Here is a 15,582-nt window from a genome sequence, read left to right as displayed (position 1 = left end):
ATATTCATGGCCCTGAGCAGGGTCTGCAGCAGCTCAGCCTGTGAACATGTGGCACAAAGCTCTACAGAACGTTGTCTTGTCTCTGGTTCCTGCCATCTAGTTAACAAGAGTTGGCTTTTCCCAGAGAAGATCCTGTCAAATAGATTGTGAACTACTTAATTTTCCTTTAGTGAAGTCTGTTTAGAAGAGGAAAGCCCCCTGTGATGATACAAACCTCTAGTTCTTGAGTAACCTTGTATGAAGTCATTCATAATTTATGAATTATGAAATTAAAAGCTGTTTAGTCTAGTCAGGCAGTGGTGGCACACACCTTTAATTCTAGCACTCAGGAGGCAGAGGCAGGAGAATCTCTATGAGTCTGAGGCCAGCGTGGTCTACAAAGTGAATTTCAGGACAGCCAGGGCTACACAGAGAAACAATGTCTTGAAAAAGCAAACCAAGGAGGCCTCAGAAATCTATGGGGCCCCCTGTAGTAGATCATTATTTATCCCTAGCATAGGAATGGACTTTGGGAGCCCATTCCACATAGAGGGATACTCCCTCAGCCTAGACACACGGGGGAGGGCCTAGGCCCTATGCCAAAGGATATGACAGACTCTGAAGACCTCCATGGAAGGCCTCACTCTCCCTGGGGAGCAGAAATGGTATGGGATAGGTAGGGTGTTAGTAGGGGGCAGGAGAGGAGGGGACGGAGAGGGAACTGGGATTGACATGTAAAACAATCTTGTTTCTAATTTAAATAAAATAATGGAGGAAAAATAAAGGCAAACCAAACCAAACCAAACCAAACACAAACCAACCAACCAACCAACCAACAAAAACCCAGTTATTTAGTTTGAAACTTATTCTGGAATGGCCTTAAGCTTGTGACATTTGTTAAGGCTGAATGAGGAAGTTACACCTTACTCCATGTTGCTTACAAGGCAGATTATATTGAGAGTACTTCTGACATGAAATAGTATATGCACCATTCAGAGCAGTGTTTCCACAACTTTCTTTTTATTATAAAGCATGGTAATATCTACAAGTCCTATTTTCTAGTATACATCAGTGTGTGATATGCATATGCAGAAATGACATCCAAAAAATAAATCATTTCCCTTATCATATAAAACATTTTCATGTTTTCTGTCTCCATTAAACTTCATTAAATTGGTGATTTAGTAAATTAATTTTATGACTCATTCCTAGGTTGTTCACAATATTGCTGGTACCCTTGAGTGTGTGTGTGTGTGTGTGTGTGTGTGTGTGTGTGTGTGTGTGCGCGCGCGCGTGCGCATGTGCGTGAACACAAAAGCTGATGGATGGCATAATTTTTTGAGACAGTCATAGGTGTGTGGTTTATATAAAGAAAGACAAAATCAATTCAACCCATCTAATGCTTATTATGTGTTTCCCATGTTTAGTCACTGCTTTGGGACTGAAAGATACAAGGATACAATACCGCTTTGTTTCCACAATACTCACAGCTAAGTTATTTACTACTGGACAAGGTTCTGTATCTATAGATGACATTTAAAGTTGGGCAGAAAAATAGCAATCACCAGTAAGAAAAGCAAAGAGCAGGGAGAGGCACACAGGACAGGGAAGTGTTGTGGGCCCAAGGAAACTGAGAAAGAGGTCAGTAGGCGATATCCAATGAGATGTCAGCTAGGTTAACGGCTAAAGAGGTCACTTAGGGGATAGGTGTTTAAATAGCGTGGTAAGATGGAGAGCAGATTACAAAGCTGAGAAGTGAGTAGGTTATTCACTATGTTAACATGCTTAACGTGATCTAGTGTCAGAAGTGTGCAACTGACTTTAGTTGAGAAATATCGCCTTGGTCTCAATTGTATTTCTCATTTCATGCCCCTCAGGGCCTCTGCACGTTGTAAACAGTGACCAATTCTTCAGTTCTGCAGTGGGAAAGCCCCAGATTAACTGTTCAGAGGAGGATGTTTCTTTTGTGATATTGGGGATAGGACAAAGGCTTGTGCGAGCCAATCAAGTGCTCCGCCACCAAGCTATGCCATCACTCCTCTGTCCGTTTTCTTTGACTAATGTTCAGAACATGTACACATGGCAAGCTGAATGAAGTCTGACCGTATGTGCTTACCTTAGAAGAGTAAATGGCTTTTGGATTTTGAGTTGGTGCCAGCAGTGACACATGGAATTCTTCTGGGATATCCGTAACTGAAGGTATTTTGTACTGGTTTGGACCACGGGTATATAGGACTCCTTCAGGGGAATATTTCAGCTCCTCTAGAGTATAAAGTCCCAGACCTTGAACAAATGCACCTTCAATCTGAAACACAGAAATGAATGAATAAGTGTCAATTTTAAAATAATGTGCTGATTTTCCAAGCATAGGCAAATGATGTCATCTTTTAAATGACCGATTTCCTCTGGAGTCTAGGTCTCTTAGCTCCATGTGTTCTACCTGCAGCTGTGAACAATAGCTTCTGAAACCCCTGGGTAGATTTCAGAAATCTAAATGGACTTGTTGGAGACACAATAATGCTTATCATTAATGGTTGGATAAGTCATTTGCATAGCAGTGGTTTTAGAAATAGGTGTCTGATACCCCTGTGGTCTGTAATAAGTTATTTGTACCTCAAGGTCATTCAATGAACAGAAAGACAGCTCTCTCAATCTCTCTTTTTTGTTTTTCGAGACAGTGTTTCTCTGTGGCTTTGGAGGCTGTCCTGGAACTAGCTCTTGTAGACCAGGCTGGTCTCGAACTCACAGAGATCTGCCTGCCTCTGCCTCCTGAGTGCTGGGATTAAAGGCATGCACCACCACCGCCCGGCTGACAGCTCTCTTTCTAGTGTTCATTTTGTACTGGTTTGGACCACGGGTATATAGGACTCCTTCAGGGGAATATTAGTGTCCATTTTGAGGATGATGGATCTGTTCTTTCTCAGGGGTTTCTCAGCATGTATCTTTGGCAATGGGCTTGTATTCACCCACCTTTGCCTTTGCCTCATTCCAAAGTCTAAAATTTAACAACACCTGAACATGTTTTTTTAGTTCAATAGCTATTTGAATTGAATCTAGCTCCATAAAAATGAGAGTCAAGAAAGAAAAAAAAAGAAACCAAAAAAATAGTGTTTTCCAGAGTACCTTGGTTCCATTTCCAGCACCAACATGGTAGCTCACAACTGTCTATAATGCCAGTTCTAGGGGATATACAGCCCTCTTCTGGCCTCTAAAGGCACCAGGCACATATGTGTTCCACACAGACAGGTAGGTGGGCAAAACACTTATACATATAAAATTTTTAAAAAATCAATGCTAGGAACTATAAATGTCTGTAAATGTTATGCTGAAAGAGACTCTCAAACTGTCTTTGTTTATTGTAATGTACTGAATATTGGGGTTACATTAAAACTGTTTTGTCATACCCAGAAAATATAATTGCTTCCTTCAGCCTGTATCCAGAGCAGGTGAAAACGTGGTTATCGTTTGAAGTATTTGGATATTACCTCACCAACAAGGCATATGTCCTACCTGGCCTATGTCCACAGCAGGGTTTATACTGAAAGATCCATCCATGACAATGTCAGTTCTAATGTTCTGTGGAGAACAAACAAACAAACAAAAACATGGTTGCAGAATATACTCCACTTTGTAAACAATAAATATTTATTTTTGATTAGGGCATAGAAGGTGATTATAAAATACCACGACAAAGTTCTACCGTTGGTAAAGGTCATAAAAATACCAAATGTTATTAATTAAAATGTGCTTGTTGGGATAAATACAAATCAGGGATTATTGAGTAAGTGATGACCATGGAGTTGTTGACCTGGAGTCTGCTAGAATTTTTAAAGTTCCCAAGTACCTGATATGAGCCCATCCTCCTACAAAATTGAGGTTGTGAAATTTTTCCTTACTCAATCCTAATATTATAGAGCTACTTGAAATAATGGCTATGAACTAATGATGTGGAAAGTGGTCATGAAACCAGGCTGTAAAATTACATACACAGATGAGAACATTCATCAAAACATCAGGTCCAGCAATCAAAATGTATAACTTTGACTAACCTAATTAAAATATGCAATCAGAACTTAGCAACATGTCCTGGCTCATTCTAACACAGACCTCCCCCTTTCCCCTCTTAAAATCAACACTTGCAAAGCCATTTTCTGCTGTTTCTGCCAGGTTCAGATACAGCCACCTCATCTCTTTGCCTTGCTTAATAAAGGTTCTCTTTGTACTTCGTTTGTGCTTGGAACAGCAACAACGAAAAGTAAATTATCAGAATTAGATATTTCAAAAATACATAGCATGCTATTTTAAAATAGTGATATTGTAGAAGAGACTTTAAAATTATGTTGTCTTTGTGCTGAAAATTTGTGGTGGGGGTTGTCTTTTAGGATTAACAAGTCATCCCATGTGTTATGTTCTTATTTTGGGAGCTAGGTTCTCACTATGTAGCCCAGGCTGGCACTAGAACTCTCTATGTAGTACAGGCTGGCCTCAAATCCATAATCTTCCTGTTCTATTGCCAAGAGGACGAAGAGGATGTAGCTTCCTGCTGGCTGCTGTTTCTTCCTTTGTCTGAGAACTGCAGTTGGTGTTATATGGAGTGTCTATTGAACTAGCACCAATGGCCTCACAGCTATTTTAAGGCAATTTTTTTCTTCCATAACTTTGCTTCTTATATCCAATTCTTTCTTCCCAGGAAGATTGGTAATTGAGAAGCCCTTGTAGCTTTTGCCAGAAAAGATTATAGACATCCATACTCTAAAACAATTCTACAACAAGTGTATCCTATTGGTTGTTTTCGTTTGTGCTTCTTGGATCCTAGCCCCAAACTTATTTTTTCTCTGAGGATCTTAAACGGTCATCTAAGTCACTTCAGTCTGCTGAATCCATCTGAGAGAGTTAAGACATCCGATTTGGTGGGTTTTAGGCATTTGTTTTTTCTTTGTGTCTTTTAACTTTTGAGTAGCTGGTTATATGTGATATGCAAATGAAGGTGGGCCACATCACCTTCACAACACATTTCCTATACTGGTGGCACATGTTTGCCACTTACCTTGTGAGCACCCGTAAGACAATCAATTTCCACCTCAGAACAGGCGGCTCCAAAAACAAAATAGGGGTAAATGTCACCTTCTCCCTTCTCCCAGTCCATGTCAGCTTTGTAGCCCCTGAAAAGACAAGACACAGCCAGTGGTCAGGATTGGGGGTATGTCAACGAGATTTCTCTAAGGATATGGAGATGGGAGAAGCGAGTTGGCTGCAGGAGTAAATTATTCACAGAATGTAGAGGCTCTGGAAATCCTGGGAAGTAATTAGCCTGGTGGAGAAGGTCCACTGGCCACCCTCCTGGCCTGGTGAAGAAGGCCACTGGCCACCCTCCTGGCCTGGTGGAGAAGGGCCACTGCCCACCCTCCTGGCCTGGTGGAGAAGGTCCACTGGCCACCCTCCTGGCCTGGAGGAGAAGGGACACTGGCCACCCTCCTGGCCTGGAGGAGAAGAGCCACTGGCCACCCTCCTGGCCTGGAGGAGAAGGGACACTGGCCACCCTCCTGGCCTGGAGGAAAAGGGCCACTGGCCACCCTTTTGGCCTGGAGGAGAAGGGCCACTGCCCACCCTCCTGGCCTAGAGGAGAAGGGCCATTGCCTACCATGAGGAGGGACATGAGCTTCATGTGAGGTTTCAATAAACGAGTCCACTTTTAACTTCAAGCAAGCATAATCTCTAAGTACTACACTTTTTAAAAAACACACCCAGCAACATTCTAAGCGATCACAACTGTGAAAAGAAAGAAAGTGCACACGGTTTTCGTTTTGAAAAACAATTCCTTGGTTGCTGGAGGGCTGTGGCATGGAGTGTAGTTTTTGCTGGAAGTGAAGCTAAAATGAATTCAAATGATGACCTCTCTCAGATCCAGAGGTGGGTGGCAACCGCCTTTCCTTGAGTTACTGCTCTGATGTCACAGGAGGCCTGACCAAGTACATTTTTGATTTAGCATTGCCTTGCAAATTGTGTTGAGCAGTCATGGGGTTAAAAGGCCCAGAATCCCGCTAAGGAACTGTGATAGCCAGAAGAGTTATTGAACATGTCAATAAGACTGCTTTCATGTGGCCGATCGGCTGTCTTCACTGAAGGACAGTGACTGTTAATGCTGCTTCTTGTCTCACAAGGATGGACACACAGGTCCTATGGTCAAGCCTTGCTATCCAGATTTGAAATGTTTTCTTTGTAGCCAAATTTTCATCAGAGACCAAAGTATTGGACTCATTTTCTTGCAGAGCCTGCTAAACAAGCCAACTTACAAACACTCACTTGAAAAAGCCCACATTCCATATTTCTGAGAGTTATCACTGTTTTAGGCATTGTGTGGTTCCATGACATTAACTCCTTATAAACAAAGATTGCTACCAATCCTTTCAGAACTTTGTCTTCTTCCCAGTGATACTCGGTATCCATAAAACCTGGAAGCCCAGACCCCCCTCTCTCCCTAACAGCTACCACTTGGCTTTCAGCTTCAGAATTTGACTCTTCTAGGAATCTCATGTAAGTGTAACCATTTGATATTCACTAGTCTGTGACTGCTTAAGTAATGTGTGTGTGTGTGTGTGTGTGTGTGTGTGTGTGTGTGTGAGAGAGAGAGAGAGAGAGAGAGAGAGAGAGAGAGAGAGATTAGGGATTGAACACAGAGCCTTGCACATGCTAGAGAAGTACTTTACTACCGAACTATATCCCAAGTCCCAATATGACCACTTTTTAAAGCCACTCTGAAATCGATACTCACTCATCACATGAAGGTTTTGCATCTTTGTGCATTGGTTTCTATATGCCTATGGCGAATGTGAATTCTTTCTCATTCCTCCTTCTACCCTTACTCCATGAAGAAACTTCACAATTCAATCTTGAGACTGAAGCATCCCTTGGCCATGAGGTTTTTTTTTTTTATTTTTTATTTTTGTATTTCATTGCAAATTGCTCTAAAATTTTCACACACCTGAATTATTGTTTCTACAAGTAAGATTAATTTTGTTCTGTCTTTTTTGAGATAGGGTCTTGCTAAGTAGCACAAGTGACCTAAAATTTTGCCATGTAGCCTAGGCTATCTTAAAACTCTTGATCAGCCTTGAAAATGTGAGAATGACAGATGTGTGCCACTGTGTCTGGTGAACTTAGAACAATCTGTAGACTCTATTACTGTAAACTCTTTAGGGCTAAGTGTCTCCAGGTGAACGATGCAGCAGTAACTGGTGTCCCTGTCAGGCTGCATGTCCAAACACAGGCCACCGCTCTGAGAAGTTCTCAACCTGGCCTTGGCTCCATCCTCACATACATGAAATTTACCTTTTATATGCTGGCACTACTTGCTAAAAAGCTCACAGATCATCAAGCCACTATAAAATTGTCTTTATAGCCCTGTCACCATGTGAAAGGAAGTGGCTACATCTTTCAAGTGTGCTTTATTTTGTGAAGCTAAGTAATCTGGGGAACTGGTATTTCAAGTGTTCATCCACAGTATATCTTGGTACATCCACCAAGATGAGGAAGGAATTATTTGATGCTGTCATATGATTAAATATGCTCTCTCCTCAATATCTTGTCCTATTGTTGGGCATGTACTTCTAGTAGTACATCACCAGGATTCTTGGGTTGATTCTCCACAACCCAACTCTAAAAAGTTAAAACACCCATGCCAGACTTAGATAAATGAAACATGATAAGAAAATCTACAAAAGAAGATTATTCCATTAGCCTTGTTCAGAACTCAGCTTCTATTTAATTGTTGGGTAAATACATGGCTAGCCAAAACCATAACCATAACCACAACCATAACCATAACCATAACCTCTCTAGCTTTTGTTGTACCTCTTCAGGATGGCTACCACCTTTTAAACCCACCACTCGGGGGGCGGGGGAGGGCTCTGTCTTCCATGGTCTTATCTATGAGACCAGACAAAGCTGAGCACCCTCACTCTGATGTCCAAAGTTCACCCTTTCTCTGAGTGACTGACACTTGAAGATCTTCCTGATATGAGCTGTGTCTTACCAGACACACCAGAGCTAGATATCAGCAGAGCATACCACTACCTGCCCCAATTGTAAAAGATGTGTCCATGTGTGCTCATGTGATAAAAGCAGGGTTAGTTTTGTGTTGCTTCTAGTGAAATATCTATGGCCTATTTGGCAAGTCTCTGTGTCTAAAAAACTGTTAACTTACTTTGAACAACTTATATTTGTATAGCACTATTCTGGCCTCTGACTTGACTCAAAGCTTTTGTAAAATCCTACATGACAAGAGACAGGGCAAGATTTCTAAAGAATGAGAGTATTTAGAAGCACCAAATCCTGGGTCACACTAAATATCAGGACCAAAAGCATAAGTATGTTCATGCTAGACTGTACTGGAACTGAAAGCTTGCTAAAGTCCCTATACCTTGAGCTGTCCACTCTGCACATAGGAGCATTTGCAGGAAACCCTGAAACCTATAATAATATACAGATATATATATATATATATATATATATATATTATATATGGTATACATAGCATAATTTATGTGTAATGTGATAAGAAGTTGCATTTAGGAAACTGGGACTAATCTCAAAATTATCTACCTTTATAATAATGTAGCTCTTCACTCTAATGAAAACCTTTCAGTGAACATGAAATAAGCAGTAGATGTCACACTAAAGATATAAACAACTGAACACATGTTTCCTGGGCCCTTTTCTGTTCTAAAGGGAATGGCTTTAGGATGAAACCAGTCACCTCTTACCTAAAATATCCAGTGGCAGAGAGGCTAATGCTCTGGGTAAAAGCTTCATTAACCTGCAAAAGAGGAACACCGTTTTCAAAGGATAACACATAGCTGGACACAAAAAGGAAGCAAATGCCCACTGGCCGTTGCACTTTTCCTTACTCTAGGGAATATGCCTTTGCAGGGTGAGCATGGCGCATTCTTCCCACTGCCTACTTGGGAAGTCTGACTGGCTTGTCTGACTTCCTCTGAGGAGACTAAGTTTCTGGTTTTGTGGATCCACTTATAGCCCAATGGAAAAGGAATGAAAGGTAAATATGGGTGGGAGTTTAAATGTAGGGGCTCCAAGCAAAATCTGGTGAAGGCTCTCCACCTTCCTATCTCCAATAAACACACACACACACACACACACACACACACACACACACACACACACACACACACGCACACACACGCACACAAGCGCACACGTGCATGTTTCAAAAACCACAGTGAAAAATGAGGTAACTTAGATAGATTACAAGTTACATGATCCTTTCACTCTACATGTTCCATCTGTCACAAACTCCTCATGGAATTCCCTTTGTCAATAGCCCTGATTAAACGATATGGGCTTGGTATATTTCTTAGCTGGGTATGTTCTTACCTGAATCATTTATTCTGAAAGAAGAGTGAGACTTAGCACTCAGAGAATGCCAACACCATGTTCTCCATGCTTATTGAAATGTGTAAGTGCAACATAGCTGCAGTTGTCACCTTCACTGAAGGGGCCTTTCTAACCAGACCTCATGTAGCAGCGTCTCCTGCAAGGACCCCCATTAAATGCAAAGTTTGGAAAGTGGACTAAATGGTATAGGCTCTTCTTTTCTTGGAGAATAATCATATATCTACAAAACTGCCTTAAGAATAGCATCACCACCTCTGAGGAACGTCTACAAGTGAACCAAGATGTCCATCAGGTAAGATGTCCCAACATGTATTTCAGGTCTGTATCCATCCTTTACTTTCTTGCTTAAAGCACGGTCCAGCAGTGAGGGGGCTGCTAAGGGGTCAGCAGAAGTACAGACCCCGATTTCCACCCAGAGCTACTTGAAGAAGCAGCTACCCTTTTAACAAGTGGCCAGGTAGTGTGTGTCCCTGGATAAATGGGAATATTCCCTGCTCTATGCTGCCCAGGTGAAAAGCAACCCTGTTTGTTGGATCCAGTGTACTGTGGGACGGGCGTTTCTGCCAAGTGGCCTTAGGAGGGTCTGCAGGATTCAGTCACATCAGACACTCACCCACTCTTCCCAGGTCCCATTAGGATTCTGGCTGACGACAGGCTCCAGGCGCTTCATGAGGATCTGGCAGGCATTCTGCAGGTTGGAGAGGGCAACAGAGCAATGGCGAATTAAAGGGCAACGCCTTCCACATGACCTTGCTCTCACTCAGCACTTGTCATTGCACTCCCTGCCTCCCTCAGATGCTTGGTGTGGTTTGTCTCCACATCTGGGCTGGGGTAGGGACATGACCATCCCCTGTGGTAATGATGCTGATGTGGAATTTTGGGAGTCACCGCAGAAGATGAGGGGGGCTCAAAAGGATACCATGCAAAATGCAACCCCCTTCTCTCAGTTTAGCCACACCAACTATATTTTAATTTGTTTCTGTGTCAATGTTTCATTTGAGATTTGCCAAATATCTAGCAATGCTATGAAAAACACTATCCAGGGAAATGAACACAAATGAGGCTCCCAGATCGGGTCTTTCATGAGGTCACACAGAAAGGCAATGTGCTGTGCAGTAAAATGTGTCTGGAGTTTGAGTGTCTTTTACTTTCCATGCCTTAGGGACCTCATCCATGACCTGAAGACATCTTAAGTGGTGACCATATCCTCTACTTTTCCCATGCCAAGTCCCACCTGAGCTTGCCAACTTGTATAGCTATTATGGACTCCCTTTGACCTCCAAAGAGCCTTGGCTTGGATGATGTTGATACTGATATCCACCTCAGAGGGTTGCTTCATATCAGGTTGCCATAATACTAGCTGTTATCTCAGCTGCTTTAGTCCAGAAGCACCTGTCACAGTGCATGGAACGTGGAGTCAATTGGCTAGAGTCATGGATATCAAGTTCAACTGATACTGCTCTGGTGCCCACTGTTTCAGGTGGTACAGAGAGACCAAGAGTTGGGAAAATCTGTCTCCTTTCAGGAGTCACACTTGTCATCTTTCAGACACCAGGGCCATTGTTGCAACAAGGCTTCCCTGTCCTACCTAGAATGAAGTCTGTGGTGTTCTTTGTTAGACGTGTGTGTGTGTGTGTGTGTGTGTGTGTGTGTGTGTATGCATGTGTGTATGTATGTGTGTGTGTGTGTGTGTAGGAGTTTCTCTGGCACATTGGATCTTTGTAGTCCTCTGCATGGGAAGTGAAATTAGGATGGAGGAATGGAGTCAGTTTCTGTTTGAAGTGTTCCAGGAGTCAACCTGCTTGCTCTGACACAGAAAGCAAGACACTGCAATCTCATTTGAGATTTCTCTCTGAGCCCCTCTGCCCTCCAAGGATGCCCACAGGAGTGGGCCGTGTTCTGTTGTGTACTCCAAATGACACTTGCCATTTGCCTTTGTGGCATTCATGTCTTAGGGTATTCTTGAATTATATTAAGCAAAAATGGAACTCATAGTGCTGAATACTGCTCTGGTGCCCACTGTTTCAGGTGGTAAGGAGAGACACCAGGAGTTGGTGTTCTAACCCCTTCCTTCTAAAACTTCTAGGAAAAAGCACCAGGGGACATTTTGCAGATGTTATAATTTGAATATGAAATTATCCCTAGTGATTCATGTGTAGGCCCTAATTGGTGGTTGTTCTTGTGGGAAGTACGGAAAGCTTCCAGAGGTGCCTCACTGGATGTGTGACTGAAAGTTATACTTGGCCCCTGGCCCCTTGTCTTGCTCACTGCTGTGAGGTAAAAAACCCTCCCTATCATGAATTATCACTATAGTGATGTTTTGCCCATCTGTGAGGTCAAGGACTGAAGTCTGAATCTCCTGAACCACAAATCCTTATGTCTGCGTTGGGTGGGGTGGGAATGTTCCAAAGGGGGTACTGAAAAGCTGGCTCCTCTGTGGAAGGGCTTTGAGACCAGAGGAGGCTTGAGTCAGTGCACTCATCACCTGAACAGCTCTCCCGTTGACATCAGCACCAGTCGAGCCTCCAGTAGCAATTGTGTTGGGGACAGTCACAGTGTTCATTTCATCCAGGTGTATATAAGACATCGGTATCTTTAATTCACGGCTGGCCACCTGTCCAGGGGAATAAACAGAATGTACAGTCCAAACTGTAACTGGGACAACGACTTAACCCTTTCAGAAAGTGTTGTGATTTTCTTAATTCTGTTTGGAAAAGTGAGAAAGATGATTTGAACAGTCTGTATAAAGTAAAACTCATAAAGACCTTACAGGCCCTGAAGACAGCAAGGGCCTTTCTCTACTCTAAAACCTATCAAACACTGGGAGCTGGGAAAATCTCCCGTGCCAGGTGGCAGACTTTGGTGGGGAGACAGGATCCTGCAAAGACAAAACCCAGATCCTCTGTCCTTTCCCTGTCTTGGAGGGGTTGGCTACCTGGAGCGTGAGTTTGTGGGCTAGAGGAGGGGCCCTCACCCCAGCCATGGGCTTCCTTTTTACAAAATGACCATTTGCTTGCACAGGAGTTGCCAGGGAAAACTGGCTGCCAGAAGCCCGAGATCTGAAGCCCATGGGAACATAAAGCTGCTGCAGTCAGGGGCTGGGAGCCACTGACCCCTCAGGAAGCTGAGTTCTAGTGATGTCCCTTTCACTCCAGAAGGGAGGTGAGGACTCTTTCCACATCCTAGCTGGCTTCCTGCCAGCTGATCCACAAAGAACAACTGGGACACTAAGGACATCTTGGCCCTTGTGTCACAAAGTTCTCTAAGGCAATGCTGAAACAACCTCTCTCACCTGTATCATCTTGGTGTTAATGCCTTGTCCCAGTTCAACTCCACCATGAGAAACCAATACAGATCCGTCTGTGTAGACATGGACCAAAGCGGCAGCCTGAAAATGAAATTAGAATCTGCTCTCAGTGTCTGTGCTGAATTCCAACCTGGCTGGTGAACACTTAGCTTGCTCTCACCCAATGAGGTGAGATTAATAGTGTCTTTTGCAATGTCACTTATTGTGAATTACTGCACATGTCACTGTAGACACGCTCAGGCTTAAGCAGGGCACGCTGTCCCAGAAGCCAATGAGGACTTTATCTAGTAACTGGTGTGGGGATTGCCATCTTTCACACCTGGCTTTAACTGTTTCACAGGAGGGAATCACAAAAGCATGACCACGTCTAAAAGCAAACATTTAAAAAGTACAAGATAAAAAGAGAGAGCACTCTCCTTCCTCTTGCTACAGGGACCAATCATCAGCTCCTATTCACAGCTCTCAGAGGTTTCAGGAATGTTCTCTCTTTTGTGGTATGACTTCTATGAATGGCAAAATAGTAAGATTGCTCTTCTGTTTATATTTAATGTAATAATCACCTTGTGAAGGGACTCTGGCTAGCTCCAGCATGGCGAGCATGGCGAGCATGGCGAGCATGGCTCTGGAAGGCCTTGCCCTTCTCCCCATTCCCTCTACCTTGCTATAAACCGGTTAAATCACTTTCTTAAAGGTCTATTCCCTTATTTGGTCTCTTCCTACTCCTGGGGCTGACTACCAAGGTCCAGCTATCAAACCATTGAGTCCACCAATCAGAAGCCCCCTCTGGCTTACTTAATTAACATGCCCAATTAAAATTAAACACCTCATCTTAACACGGGTTTCCCCTTGTACCTTTATAAACTGCCATTTTTCTATGTGCTGCAACTGTCTCTTCTATTTGGACTCAGTCCTTCGTCCTCTGGGACAAATTCCCCTGCCCCCTCTCACCTTGTTTCCTTCCCCTTCTCCATCATCCTCTATCTCTTGTCTTTGTCTCTTGCTCCCTGTCCTCTGTCTCTCTGGGGCGAATAAATCTCCTTTGTGTTGAGAACTTGGTCTTGGGGGTGCTGAGCTTATACTTTTCCTTTCATCTTGGATTTTTGTTCTATGTCACATATTTAGATCCACTTCACTTATTTTAATATCTGTATAAATATTCATATATATATATATATATATAATATATATATATATATATATATGGTCTACACTTTTTATTGTAAACATTTCCAAATGAGGACTATTTTGCATAGGTTTTTGTTGTCTGCACTTTTTTTTGTGTGTACACTTATCTTCAGATCACATCCTGGCATATCTCAGCAAACACTATTTATAAATTTATTACCATTTATTACTTTATGTGTATGGGTGCTTTGTTTGCAAGTGTGTCTGTGCATGTGTGGGTCCCCTGGAAGCAGAGTTACAGATGGATCTGAGCCTCCATGTGGGTGCTGGGACTTGAACATGAGTCCTCCGGAAAAGCAGTCATCGTTCTTAACTGCTGAGTCATCTCTCCAGTTCCCACAAACAATTTCTTGAAAAGACTCACCAGGTAAATTTCCAGCAGTTATAATTAGTATGATGTGTGAGGAGAGAGACTATTAAATCTAGACTGTGGTAACAACTGCTTAATTCTGTGACAAGATTACAAACACTTTGTTTGCTTTTTCCTTTCTTCCTCTTTTGTGGTTGTTGAGACAGAATTTTGCTATGTAGCCTCTGCTCGCCTTGATTTTACATCAGAATCCTAGGTGTGCCTTGCTGAACGGTAAAAGGTTGAATTTTGTGATACATAGATTATATGTCAATGAGGTTGTTTTGAAAAGTTTCTAGCAGTGAATGTGGTTTGTCTTAATGCAAATGTGTTATGGTATTAGTTATTTTTCTAGTTAACACATTTAGCATATTCTTTAAAAACATCATTTGTCTTTATTTTATGTGCATATGAGTCTTGCCTGTATGCATGTATCCCATGCATATGCCTGGTGCCCAAGGAAGGCAGAAAAGGGCATTGGGTACTCTGTAACTCCCTTGACTTACAGACACTTTGTTTGCTTTTTCCTTTCTTCCTCTTTTGTTGTTGTTGAGACAGAATTTTGCTATGTAGCCTCTGCTCGCCTTGATTTTACATCAGAATCCTAGTTGTGGGAGCCAAATCCAGGTCCTCTGTAGGGGCAGGAAGTACTCAACACTGAGCCATCTCTGGGCTCTCAGTTAGCACATATGAACCAGCACTCTTCTTTGATGAACGTCCTTGTAGGACTCCCCCACCCCAATCCCACCTCATCCTCTGACCCCGGGTCTGGGAACAACTTCCCCAAGGCTATTTTGACCTGACAGTGTTTCAGGTCTGCCCCGCACCTGTTGGCCTAGCCATTCTTACATGGTGGGATTTTCCCAGAGTTTCTATGCATTAGAGGGGAGTGGGTGCTGTTCCATTGGTGGAGTGAATCTGTGCTATCTGTATGTGTCTTGTCCGTGGGTTACTGCCCTTGGACAGGAAGGGGTTTGCTCTGCCATATACTCCTGCCCTAGGACTGTCAGCTGCCTCAGGACAGAAACGATCGATATTATACCACTTCCATTTCACAGATGAGGAAATAATGGTGAGAGCCAGAGGCTGCCAAGGCCATGCCACCATCAAACATTCTAGTGCAGGTATACACCCAGACCTTCCAACAGCAAATCTCCAGGTCACAGTCATTAATCACCCAGCAGGTGCTGGGGAAAGTGTGCTGAGTTGACCAGGTTCTGATCAGAGCCTGAGACTAAGGTGGCTTCTGAGGGGATATGGCCCTTCAAGGGAGGCAGGAAAGTTTTTACAGCCAGCTCTCTCCAGACTCCCACCTAGCTCAATGCTGCTACTTTCACACTGATCATCACTG

The 15,582-nt window shown here is 43.0% G+C and overlaps 1 protein-coding gene across 1 annotated transcript in view; it reads right to left on the bottom strand.

The window, feature by feature from the left end:
- LOC100760504 (aldehyde oxidase 3) overlaps positions 1-15,582 on the bottom strand; it is an 85,607-nt gene that overhangs the window by 12,764 nt on the left and 57,261 nt on the right. The window contains exons 27-33 of the mRNA XM_027396933.2: positions 12,683-12,778; positions 11,876-12,004; positions 10,004-10,078; positions 8,742-8,794; positions 5,027-5,141; positions 3,490-3,555; positions 2,096-2,284 (exon numbers count right to left, since the gene is read on the bottom strand). Coding sequence (XP_027252734.2) covers positions 2,096-2,284; positions 3,490-3,555; positions 5,027-5,141; positions 8,742-8,794; positions 10,004-10,078; positions 11,876-12,004; positions 12,683-12,778 — 723 coding nt within the window. The remainder of the gene's footprint in view (positions 1-2,095; positions 2,285-3,489; positions 3,556-5,026; positions 5,142-8,741; positions 8,795-10,003; positions 10,079-11,875; positions 12,005-12,682; positions 12,779-15,582) is intronic.

Source organism: Cricetulus griseus, chromosome 2 (assembly GCF_003668045.3).
Source record: "Cricetulus griseus strain 17A/GY chromosome 2, alternate assembly CriGri-PICRH-1.0, whole genome shotgun sequence".
NCBI lineage: Eukaryota > Metazoa > Chordata > Mammalia > Rodentia > Cricetidae > Cricetulus > Cricetulus griseus.
Note: the sequence above shows the minus strand (reverse complement) of the source record. Positions and strands in the feature narration are given on the sequence as shown.